The 13,890-nt window shown below is 40.3% G+C and overlaps 1 protein-coding gene across 1 annotated transcript in view; it reads right to left on the bottom strand.

Annotated features, from left to right (window-relative positions):
- The window catches only part of LOC143299162 (allene oxide synthase-lipoxygenase protein-like), a 33,176-nt gene that overhangs the window by 15,461 nt on the left and 3,825 nt on the right, over window positions 1-13,890 (bottom strand). Inside the window, 5 exon segments of the mRNA XM_076612292.1 lie at window positions 271-366; window positions 8,913-9,045; window positions 10,092-10,189; window positions 10,771-10,896; window positions 12,225-12,269. Of these exon segments, the coding sequence (XP_076468407.1) occupies window positions 271-366; window positions 8,913-9,045; window positions 10,092-10,189; window positions 10,771-10,896; window positions 12,225-12,269 (498 nt within the window).

Genomic DNA, 13,890 nt, shown 5'->3' with positions numbered 1-13,890 from the left:
ATGGTTTCTATTCATTCCTTTTTCCAAACACACAAATCTTAGAGAAAAATAAGAAAGAGTAGGATGTAAAGAAAAGGAGACAAGTAGTAACGTGTGCATTAGATCATATTTACGAAGAAAAGAATCAAGCCTTGGTCTGGTGCTTTTTCATCATGTCCCTGCCCCGAATAGGGTCTACACTACACATGACACCAATCGGCTTCTCTTTTCCTGAGCACACACACACACACACACACACACACACACACACACACACACACATTCACGTACTGGGTTATCAGGTCCTGGGGTCTGGAAGAGCTGGATGGCCACAGGCCTGAGCTGGTCGTCTTTGTCCAGGAAAAACAGTGACATCGGTACACAGCACTGAAACATCAACACACACACACACACATATTTCAAGTTTTGATTGTCCTTTCACTCCTAATGGAGTATGGAGGTTTAATTCTCACTAATTAATGATTTCATGGCCAAATTAAACATTTCCAAATGCATAACAGCGCCACATAGAGGCTGAGAAAACACGAACAACCAGAAGAGTATCTTGACAACATTTGCAAATTAAATAGATTTACAGCCAAAATAACGTTTTTTCCTCCTTTGAGCACATTGCAAAAGTTAAAAACCGATTTCGGAGAGAAATACTTTTTAGGCACATACCTTTTTCGCAGCTGATCACACTTGGGACATTCCATTATAAAATGGAACTCATCCCCAATCACAGACACGTTATAAACTTTACATAACCTTAACTCTCGTGGTATGCCATTGCGTCTCCCTATTTCTATTTCCAACTTATGATTACCACATCGAAATTTGAAGAAGTTGATGACGTAACTGTCAGGCATTTCACTTATGTATTTTTCTCTACCAAAACAACTTTGGAAATCTCGATAGAACAAACATTTAACTCCATTCTAGAACTTGTCTCCATGAATTCTGAAAAATGTTTTTCAAAGCATAATTGACATCCCTTCAGAAAGATTCCCTATCTAAGAAGGATTGAGCATCCCAAACAGTCATACCCTGTTTTTATTAAAATTTGTCTGGTACTACCCATCCATTTTGAATAAATAACATTTTTAAGTAAAAAAACCAAAACAAAAAAACACCAAAAAAAACAACAAAAAACCCACATCAAGTCTATTTTTCCAGAATATAAATTTGTCTGCGTTTGATAACACTGAGCTAGTCCAAAATCGAACCAATCTTATTTTCACTATTGCACTAAATGGGTGAATACCAGTTTTTCCATAAATCAGTTGGGTCATGTAATGTATTCCTATTCAATTTGAACAAGAGTTTGAAAAAATTCAGTTCTAATTTTAAAGTATTTCTACATTTTCATAACCCAATATTTTTCACTTTTGTGCGCCCTTACAAATGCTAAAGAAATCCGATTTCGCACCATTTAAAAACACGCATGACTGAATTCTATCATACATGTTCATTATGACACACAACATTTACCATTCACGCCTTCATGAACACGTTTTTGCCACAACCCACTTCTCCAATCTGAATCAAAGGTGTTTTTTCTAATCAACAATAGCACAATAAAGTTTCTCTTTTATCATGGAAAAATATCAACTATCGATTTCAAAACAAACATTTATCTAATGTTGATCGTGATTGTCTAAATCCTGCTTGTGCCCCTGAAATTAAATGGTTTGCATCAACATAATCAGTTAGCCTAGCACTAATCACTGAAGTGAATAATTTTCCAACACAGCAAAGCAAAGTCATTTCACTATAATTAGCACAGTCAAGTGTAAATATCAAGCCCAATACCCATTTTTTTCTGGTATGACACCATCATCCAGTACCTTGTTAAATAATTTACAATGTGTCTGTAAGTAAAGGGATGCTGTTAATGATATATTCACTACGAATCGTATCTTCACCACCATTATTGCCTTTCCTGTGTCTTTTCATGGCTGAAGTAATTTAATCTTCAGTAACATTATACTCGATATTGATATCATACTTTGTTGTTGTACTGTCGCCATTAACATTGAGGCTGCTGAAATGGTGAAACATATCGTGTGAACTGATGGGACAGGATGTCTTCCTTTCCTTTCCAATTTTATTCCTTATTTCTCTTGAACATCCAGTGTGCAAGACATGATGGAGACTCTTCAGTGGTCTCCCCTCAAAGAGCGAAGGAGAAAGGCAAGACTGATTAACTTTTATAAGTTCCATAGCGGCAGTCTTATCATCAACACATGCCACAAGCCCTCTCAAAATCCTTCAGCATCCACGGGGACCCGAGGATCGCATCCAACAGCGTACCACCTCTCCAACTGCAGGACGCTGTACAGACAAAAATCTTTCTTTCCTCGAACCATAACAAACTGGAACAGCCTTCCTGCTGAGATTGCTCTCAGCACAACCCTGGAAGGCTTCAAATCCCGAATCTGATCACCTCCCCCCCCACCCCCATACCTCCCCCCCCACACCCCATCCCCTGGCCCAGCAACCTCTACCTCAGGAAACCTCAAAAACACGCAAACCCCCCTTATAGTCTACAGAATCTTCACAATGATGAAGGCGGTAGTCAAGGGAAAGAAGAAGAAGAAGAAGAACTGCTCTTCGTAAACTTTGTAGGTATCTGTGCCATCTTTTTTCTCCACGACCTTTCTGCTTTCTTCGAAACAGACTCGGCTTCGTTTGCACCAGCTGCAACTATCTCTGCGTTTTGTCTTATGAGTACGAATTCCATATGTCCCTGGTGTATCTTTTGCTGCTTGAATAAGTAGAGTATGTTTGCCAGCTTATCATTTATGACGTCAAGATCTTCAGAATCGAAACTGAGAAAGATCAGTTTAAAGCAAATTAAGTCCCCTAGCATTAATTACAGATTAACTTCCCTTTTTTACTATCTGCACCAAAGACATGCAAAATAAATATAACTTCCATGCTTAGCAAAAGAAGTTCCTGTTTGAACAAAAAAAAGATAAAAATGACTGCTCTTGTTGTTGTGTCAGAATACCAGATCAAAGTGCCAAGTTTAGAGAATAAAAAATATAAATATAACAGTAAATGCAGTTTGCATATAATTTGGCTTTTTTTATTTTTTTGCCCATCCCAGAGGTGCAATATTGTTTTAAACAAGATGACTGGAAACAACTGAATTTTCCTATTTTTATGCCTAATTTGATGTCAGCTGACAAAGTATTTGCAGAGAAAATGGCAATGTTAAAGTTTACCACGGACACAGACACACACACACACACACACACACACACACACACGAACACTGGGTTAAAACATAGACTCACTTTGTTTACACAAGTACACTTGTCTCTAGAAAAGTTGCAGCTTTTTGGGGTTTCAACCAATGATCTGCTAGATTTGATGTGTCACTTTTTTTTCATGGCACTGTATGACACTAGTATCAGGATGATCTTTATGGATCAGTGTGACCTTCGATAGCCAGAGACAAGATCAACGGGCTGTGCCCATCAGACAATCAAGCATCAAATGGGGGAAACAATAACATCTTTGACGGTGATCCAATCAGGTAGTGAACCACAGCACAATCATTGCCAGTGCACATTCCGATTCCGACATCTCATCCTGCTCTTCTATTAAGAATATACAGTGAAAACGATTTACACAAGTCAATCAATCGATCTGTAGCCATAGTTTTTTTTTGGCCGGCGATTAACTTGATTATGTCTACAATTTACAACTGCTCATCAAATATATTGATTGAATCATTGAATGGACCTACACCATCACTCTGATGAAGATCAGTAAAATCTTTCATTTTTTGTATATGCATTAAAGTCACCTGCAAACAGAACATAACAAGCATGTTTACTTTTTACATCACGGATGTTTTCAACATAATCAAAAATATCAACGCTACTGTACACTAAATCACTCCAACACGCGCATCTTATCATATCCAGTAGAAGATGACTTTATCATGAACCAAGCCGAGCTGTTGCCTTTGTTTGGTAGAGCAATTATTATTATATCATTACAACATTTCTTTTTGTATGCAAAAGCAACACCATCAGAGCGTTGGTACGATGAACATTTTCGACTGAAAACATGTATTGTGTAAATCTAAGTTCATCAAAAGCATTTTCAAGGAATAGGTGGTCTTGCTTATCTGTTTTTGTTTCTGTATTTAAAAAAACAAAAACAAAAAACAACAACAACAACAACAAAAACAAAAAAAATCAAACTGACTAATGTGTGTAAAAAATTCACTATGTTTTAACCTACTTCGCAACCCACAAACATTTAGTGTTAAACGCATATGTTAGACCAACTAGGGCTACGTTTTTCACCAGCTGAGCTTCTTAAATAATTCACAGAAGAATCATGTAAAATTGAACAACAGTGTGAAATAAATCGATTAAGAAAACTGTCAGGTAAAGGAATATGACCATTCTCTGAAATAAAACTGTACTGCCCTTAATCATACACCAATCCCACAACATGCTGTAGACCAAGGGCTTCATAGTCCACACCAAAGTGGTCATCATGGCAACTTTAGCATTTGTGGTTTGGCCCGGCGTCTTCTTCAGCGCACTGCCGATCCACCTGTCGTGCGTAGTTGACACGATGTCAACTGCCTCGTCCACTTTGCCAAGTGTAGCATTTAGGTCGCCACTGATGAATACCTTGAACTCCTGGGTCTCCTTCAGAGCACGTCGCTTCTCCATCAACTGCGTCTTCGTCCGCCGAGAGACGAACTTCACCTTCAGACGTCGCCCAGCCGGAGCGTTGCCATAGGATGCAGCGGAATTATGGCTGCTGGTCTTCTTCTGGCCAAACCTGTGGGCGACCGCCAGCTCACTGCGCTTAATGTTACAGCCCACCGCCTGGAAGACTTTACTAACCTCCTCTTCTAGGTCCCTGTTGTCCTGTTCTGGAATGCCGGTTATTTTCACATTTTCTCTTCAGCTGTACCGTTCCTGTTTATCTAACTTGATGTTAAGAAAGAGGTTTCTTGTTTCAGCACCTCTACTTCTTGGTTGAATTGTTTAGTGACGGCACTGACAACAGTGGAGAGAATGTTTCTGAGACTTTGGAAAGTATTTGAAAGTTTCATACGCGACACTTTGAATAATCATTTGATTGATAACGGTCAAATTATCAGTTTGGCTTTACCAGTGGTAGATCCTGTGTGACTCAGTTGCTGAATACTTTACATGACTGGATGCAATCACTTGAAAACAATAACCAATTAATGCAATCTGTCTGGACTTACAGAAAGCCTTTGATAAAGTTAATTGTTAATTTGCATGGGTATGGTATTTGTGGTAAATTGTTGGAATGGATAAAAGACTTATTGAATGAAAGAACACAGCATGTGACAGTAGAGACTGAGTCATCGTGTTCTGTTACGGTGAGTAGTGGTGTTCCTCAGGGCAGTGTTTTTGGGCCCACACTGTTTGTGTATTATATAACTGGCATGCCTGATATACTAGACTGTTTTGTGAAAATCTTTGCAGATGATACAAAGATCTATGAGGAAGTAGATTCTGATGTTGGTAGATTGACGTTACAAGGCAGTATTGATAATCTAATATACTGGACTGATAAATTGCAAATCAAATTTAGTAACAACATATGTAAAGTTTTACATGTAGCCACATTTTAAGTATCATATGGATGGTAATGAGCTGCAGGAAACTTCATCGGAGAAGATCTTGGGGTCATTGTCGACTCTGATCTCTCTTTTGATGTTCATATTAATAAAACCATAAAAAGGCCAATAGATTGACTGCAATGTTAGTTGGAAATATACAATATAGAAGTAAGAACATTATGGTGCTGTTATTCAAGTCAACAGGCCGGTCTTGGAATATGGGAATGGTTGTTTGGAATACAGGCTTTAGTGAAACGTATAGACAGTAATGAAAATATTCAACGAAGATTTACTAAGATAATTACTGGCTTTGCTGATACGGACTATGAAAAAAAGATTGTAAACACTTCAGTTAACTAGTTTAGAGAACAGAAGACTGTGTGGTGATTTAACAGAGATGTATAAAATGATTCAGGGATTATATGACAGTTGAACTTTGTTTACACTGAATGAGAACACTGTTACAAGAGGCCATTCCTATAAACTGTTAAAAGTTTCAGTTAAAACTTTCAGATCTGCACTTTTTTTATGTATACTAACACTAGTACAGAGTAACAAATGTTTTGAAAAAAATGCCACAAGATGTTTCCGCAGGAACAGTAAATACTTTTTGAAATTATCTTGACAGTCACTTACAGAATTTTAAATACAAAACTCATCTGGCTATTTTGTGATTTATGAAATGATACGCAAAGCGCACTCAATGTTAGAAATTGATTACGTGTGGGGATTCTCCGTTTCTTCCCCACTTCAAGCGGGCAAAAGGCCTTATCTTGAACGTGAACTTGACAAAATCAGTGTGTAGGCCTTCTGGCCTTTACACGGTCCATACGCTCCTATTGTTACTTTGGCATGCGTGGGTAGTATAATGCCTACGACAAACTGGATTGTAGACAGTTGAACTGACTTTCCAAAAAGCGTCGAGCCTGCTTTTGAACCTATCAACTGATGTTGGTATGATATGATATAACATGGTATGATATATGATGACAACAAAGGCACAATCAGTTCCGAGACACGATTAGCAATTGCGTCATTGTCAAAAATCGTTACGGGCCTGTTTACTACTTCTGCAGTTCTGCAGCCCACACCCCACGAAAACTCGTACTGAACATTAGTTAGTCAGGCTAGGAAGGTGGGGAAAGGATGGGGGTGGGGACCTTTTGTTGTTTGATTCTGTGGGCTTGGCACTACCTTCTGCAGGGGCAGGGCCGGTAATGTACAGGCTTGCCTGTATGTGCAAAGCGACAAGCAGTAGCAATCCGGCAGGCAGCTCCACACCTAGCTGGTCCTTAAAAAGGTGTGGTTTTTTTGGTGTTTTTTTAATGCTGCGCTCTCCCACTTTTTCCGTCGCAATATAATCAAAATTGGTTCGGCGACGTACAGATCCAGATCTTTCCCTTTCCGGTTTCCCTCACCACCATTTGAACTATTTATGAAAAACGCAATCATCTAAACTGTCACGAAAGCCAGAACACTCACTCCTCAGAGCATCCTCAATGACATCAGCTGACATGGTAGATGTTCCAGGTTTTTGTGATAAAGAAGAAGATGACCAGACTCCGTGGTCCTGGCGCCGTCAGTCAACGCCTTTAAGAGCCGCCTTGATAAACACTGGAGGGGCCTACCTGGTCTGTAGCCTACAACCCAGCTTGTCAGGCAACTGATTTGGTCTAGCCGCGCTCGCCACGCATGCAACCAATTCAATAATAGTTCTTTAGGAACACGAACAGGCCTCGGGAGAGGCCTAAACCGTTGTCAAGTCAAGTCAAGACCATGGTCATTGAGAAGGCGTCATTTGTACTTGTAGGATCTAGTATTCTAGGCCTAGTAGATTAAGATCTGTAGATTTTTACAATTTCATTTTGAACACAGATCAAATCGAAATATACTGAGAATTTAATGTAGGTGAAATGCTTATAATGAGCGAACATTAACACAGTCTGAAGGGGGGAAAAAACCAACAACTCATGGTAGAACAAATAAAGACAACAGTAAATGCAGATTAACGAAGATTGCAAATGGCCGTCATCTTGAATAATCTGTTCTCGCAGAAAAATATATGTCACATACCACTTGACGTTGGCCACATTTCTAAAAACTATACGATATCCATGGTCAAGTCACAGTTAGGAAGAAAACTAGACAAAAACGGGTAAATATACCACACAGATTCACAAGAAAATCACTTTAACAGAGGAGAGATGTACAAGTCCATTTGTTCTGGTGGGTGTAGTAATACACACACAATCACATACCCGAAACACGTACGCAAAATAAATGCGCGTGCACGTTGCGCGTGTACATAACACTCACAAAAACAACAAGAAAAAAAACAACCCAACAAACAAAACAACCCAACAAACAAAACAACAACAAGCAACACAAAACAAACAACCACAACAGGAGAGACATGCAAACTGACCACACAGGTGGACCCAACACCAACATTACCATGTCCATCACGAACGATGAAGAAGTCAGTCACTCTGGGGAGATAGAACCCTGGGCGAAAGGCAAGGCCTTCAAGACTCACTTGTGATAAATTAAGTCCCCTAGCATTAATTACAGAGTAATTTCCCTTTTTTACTATCTGCACCAAAATGTTTGCAAAATAAATAAAAATTCCATGCTTAGCAAAAGAAGTTCCTGTTTGAACAAAAAATGATAATAATGACTGCTCTTGTTGTTGTGTCAGAATAAGAGGTCAAAGTGCCAAGTTTAGAGAATACAAAAAATATAAATATAACAGTAAATGCAGTTTGCATATAATTAGGCTTCATTTTTTATTTTTTTGTGCCCATCCCACAGGTGCAATATTGTTTTAAACAAGATGACTGGAAAGAACTGAATTTTTCCTATTTTTATGCAAATTTGGTGTCAACTGACAAAGTATTTGCAGAGAAAATGTCAGTGTTAAAGTTTACCACGGACACACAGACACACAGACACACGGACACACACACACACACACACACACACACACACACACACACACACAGACAACCGAACACCGGGTTAAAACATAGACTCACTTTGTTTACACAAGTGAGTCAAAAAGGGGGGGGGGCGGAGGGGGGGGGGTGAATGGAAGCCATGGGTTGCCCTAGCACCATGACCACCGGATCTTCATTAGGGTTTACTCCATATAAGGTATACTTCCTCGAATGTAACCACAAGGCAGTAGGGCCATTTCCCTAACAAACAAAACAACACCAACAACACCAACAACCCACAATAGGGGTGGGAGGACGTAGAGGGTAGGGAGGAGGGACGGGATGCAGGCAGAGCACAAACTGACCACAAAGCCGGGCTTGACGGGCAAGTCTTGCAGCACGTGCAGGTCACAGAGGAACAGGCGTCTGCTGTCCAGGGCTTGCTGGATCGTCAGACCTTCCAGCAGGGGCTCCAGCATGGCGTCAGTCACTGGGAACCTGGACACACACGGCATACATACATCACACACAGCACATACAGCACACATGCAGCCCACAACACACTCACAACACACGTACATCACACAGACACACACAGCACACATAGCTAACAGCACACACACAGCATGCATACGGAGCACACACACACACACACACACACACACACACACACACACACACACACACACAGCACTCACAACTCAGTCGGAGGACAAATGCAGCACATGTACAGCACACACGCAGCACATAATCACACACAGCACACATGCAACACACACACACAGCACACATATATAGCACACATACTGCACTCTTAAAAAAACACAAAGCATACATACAGCACATATACCAAACACGTACAACACACACAGCACACATACCGAATGTATACAACTGATACGGCACACATTAAGTACACATACTGCACAAATACAGCACACGTAGCACATTAACAACACACAGCACACATACCGAACACATACAACACATATACTATACTGCACACACAGCACATATACAGCACACATACAACACATAGCACACACAGAGCACATACAGAACACACAGACAACACATGCAGCACACACAGGACACATACAGCACACACACACAGCACACATACATAAAACACATACAGCTCACATACAACACATACAACACACACACACACACACACGCACGCACGCACGCACACACGCACTTGTGTAAGCAAGGAAGCACGGACGCACAAATACACACGCGCACAGAGAGAGAAAAATTGAAATCGAAATCGAAACTTTTTTTTTTATTGAGGGAAAATGAGTAGGCACTTCTTGGCCTGTTTTCATCCTACCAACGTAATGAAAACGTGTAAACTAGTCTGGGGAAATAACAGTGGAAAAAGAAAGAAAGAAAGAAAAGAACAGATGAATGGCAAAGAAAATTCACAATATTCCACAGAATAACATAGCATGCGCATGCATGAAGAGAGAGAGAGAGAGAGAGAGAGAGAGAGAGAGAGAGAGAGAGAGAAGATGGAACGTAGAGGAAAACCATGAACGCACTTTTCAGGAATGGCTTTGCACAGTTCTATCAGGTAGGGGTTCTGGCAGCTGGTCCTTTGGAGACCGAAATAGAAATCGTTCCTCCATCTGTCCGCTCCCTGGAAGAAAGGAGAGAAATGTGGATGGAAGGAACGAAAGAAAGAAGAGAGAGGGTCACAGAAGAGAAGATGGCGGAGGAGGAGGAGAAGCAGAAGAAGAAGAAGATCGTTATCATCATCGTCATCATCATCGTTATTATTAATCAAACTTTCTATTGTTATCACCAGTAGCAGTCATGGCCTTGCTAACACAATCCCCCAAGCGAACGCAGAATGGACAGGAAAACCATTTACAGCAACCTTGGCTTTGACATCCATCCATACCCTCCCCTCCCACTCCTCACCAGAAGTGATTCCTACCTACCATTGGCGTGGGCAACAGTTCCAAAAATAAAATCTCTCTCTTATCCATCCGCTCTAATACCCCCACTCCAAAGCCTCTACCCCACCCCATCCACCACACACATCCATCATCTACTCCCCAGGGGGTGGATTCCTACCGGTCCATGGCGTTGGGAAGAGTTTAAAAAAAAATCTCTGTCCCATCCACCCATCCCCATACCCCCCACTCTATCACCCCAACCCATCGCAACCCCACCCCCAACACATCCCCTACTCCCCGTGGGTGGATTTCTACCTACCCGTGGCCGGGGGAAGGTGTTACCGTAGACGTTCATGATGTCATCCAGGGTGGTCCAGGAGCCGCTCAGTAGATGATTCAGTTTGCTGCTGGCCACTAGCTGGATCTTTTTCTTCATTATGTCCCACTGGCAGCAGAGACATACAGAGAGAGAGAGATAGAGGGAGAGGGAGAGAGAGAGAGAGATGTGGGGGCGGGGGTGGGGTGGGGGGGGGGACACAGTGAGACAGAGAGAGATTGCAAATGCGAACCGTTTATTAACTCTAGGTCATTCATGTGTCTGAAATGGGGGAGGGGTGGGGGGGGGGAGGGGAGAAAAGAAAAGAAAAGAAAAAAAAACCCAATAATAACGAACGTTTGGATCAGTCATGCCTCTATACAAAACAATATCGAGCTTATATTTTGGTATCAAAGTTAAAGAATAAAATGTAAGAATGTACTTAAAAGGACAGTCAGTTTCAGTAGCAAGATGAAAGGAGTGAGACAGGAAAGACTATCTGTGCTCTGCGAACAACCCGTTCTACGAAAAGTAAACGTCACCTCAAGTGACATCAGCTATAAACTCAGCCGACAATATAAACTCTTACCATTTAGAAAACGCTGCAAGACCCCGAAATTATAATTTCAGAAAATCTGTGAATGAAAAATAGCTTTATTTCTGTGACATTTCAATTATAAAACAATTGGATATGTTTAACATCCAAAGTGCGTACTCTCTCTCTCTCTCGGTTTGTGTGTGTGTGTGTGTGTGTGTGTGTGTGTGTGTGTGTGTGTGTGTGTGTGTGTGTGCGCGCACTCTTGAAACATTGATGGTTTTACTTACCGAGTTTTCTTAATTTGTTTTGTATATTTGTATGTATTACATATTGCGTTACTCTTTAAATTTATCTGACTGGGATAATAATGTAATTTCTAATTTCATGATTGAAAAATAGAATTCTTTTCTTTCAAGAAAATGAGTTTTCAAGGCATATCACTTTTTAAATGTTGAGTTTAACTCACTCAGTACGGCCAGTCCTCTCTTCTCCTCTACACAGACCCCTCGGATGTCCAGTGGGTGTCTGAATGACCCAACCTTTAGCTTCCGTCGTCAGAATTGTGGTATTCTTTGTCAACATTCACCTCTTCAGTATAAGAGCGTTCCGCTTGCAATATTTTGATGATGGTAATTGGGGTGAAACGCTGTTAACATCGTCTCTTTCGCCGTTCGTATGGAGAGAGTTAAGTATACGCTCAATATAATGATGATTAGGTAAACCTGAATGTAATGAATTGTATGGAATGGCATTTATTCCACTGGGTTTTCAACTGATCTGTACAATAAATGGTAATAATTATTTCTCACCCTCACACACACACACACACACACACACACACACACACACACACACACACACACACACACACACACCAGGAACAAAAACAAATCAAACAAGCACATGTTGTAGTACTTACTTTATAATCAGAACTGAACTGTTCATCCGAAGGCAGGGTATGTATCTGTCAAAACATCATCAGCTCTGTCAGGGGAGGTAAAAGAGACTGAAGAGAGGCAGAGGAAGAGAAGAAGACTGATTGATTGATTGATTGAATCTTTAATGGGTAAAGAATTAGGCCTTTTTACAATTCTGCCCATTTAACGACACAAAACACAAAAATAAAGGAATAAATTGAAATAAAATAAAATAATAAGAACGACGAATAAGAATAGTCACTGGAATAGTCTATTAAAGGTAACAAAGCGATGAAAGCTGGAACAATTGGTACATTACATGTACGTACGTACGTACGTACTTACACACACACACACACACACACACACACACACACACACACACACACACACACACACACACACACACACACACACAAAAAAAAAAAAACAACAACAACAACAAAAAACAACACAATTATAAAACAAGCAAACAAAGACATACGTACACATTCACGCCCACACACTCAAACACACACACGCACTTGCGGTTCACACATACACATACATTCAATTTTTCATTCATCATGGCATGGCAGCTAGTGGACTGAATACAAGTAAGCATTTGCAAAAGACCGCGAGTAGGTTAATCAAATGTATTGAATAGAAATATTCTTATGTTAGTTTTAAAGAGAGATATGGCTGGAATTTGACGATATGTCTTTGGAAGCATGTTCCATTCTATGCTTCCATTAAATGAGAGACTCATCTTAAATCATTTTTAGGCTTTGGGACAATAGCTCTCTCTGATTTACGTTGGAAATGGAAACAAAATAATGATTTTAAATATTGTGGGCATGCGTTATAAACAATTTTATGCATAAGAATCAATGTGTTATATCTAATAAGTAGATGAACAGGTAATATTTAAAGTTCTTTGAACATATTGTGCACAGATCCGCCTGTGGTATTTATATGGTTAATCATCTTAATGGCACGTTTTTGTAAAGAGCAAAGTGGCTTTAATGTATAAGGAGGACATTTACCCCAAATAAATAATCGAGCAATAGCTGAGGCGAGGCAAAGTAAAACACACATCTAGAATGATTATCAAGAAAGTGTTTGATCTGTAACAATTGGAATACACTAGATGATACATTGTTTTATAAGGCAATGAATATGTTCCTGCCACGAAAGATTTTGATCAATAGTAATGCCTAATAGCATATGCTTAGTAACTTGTTTAATAGTAGTGTCTTTATATTTTATGTTAAGTTGTGCTTCCTTTATTTTCTGTCTTTTCTGACGAGGACAACATGCATTGTCTTTTCAGGGTGCACGACCACGTCATTAGCTTCACACCAGTTTTCAATAGATTTCATGTTGGCATTCAGATGATAACTAATTTCGTCTGTGACTTGCATAGTGTACTGATGTATCATCAGCAAATAAATCACAGATTGCATGTTGAATTGATAAAGGTAGATCGTTGATATACAAGGAAAATAAGAGAGGAGAAGAAGAAGAAGAAGATGAAGAAGAATGTGAACACCAGCCGCCGTGGCGAAGTGGTTAGCGTCGCGGACTGACGGCTGGGAGGACGCGGGTTCGAATCCCAGCGGAGGTGGGTTTTTCGGCCCGTGGCCGGCTCCTACCCAGAGTTGAGTGTGCTGTGGGCTTAAATGGAGA

Source organism: Babylonia areolata, chromosome 24, assembly GCF_041734735.1.
Source record: "Babylonia areolata isolate BAREFJ2019XMU chromosome 24, ASM4173473v1, whole genome shotgun sequence".
NCBI lineage: Eukaryota > Metazoa > Mollusca > Gastropoda > Neogastropoda > Buccinidae > Babylonia > Babylonia areolata.
Note: the sequence above shows the minus strand (reverse complement) of the source record. Positions and strands in the feature narration are given on the sequence as shown.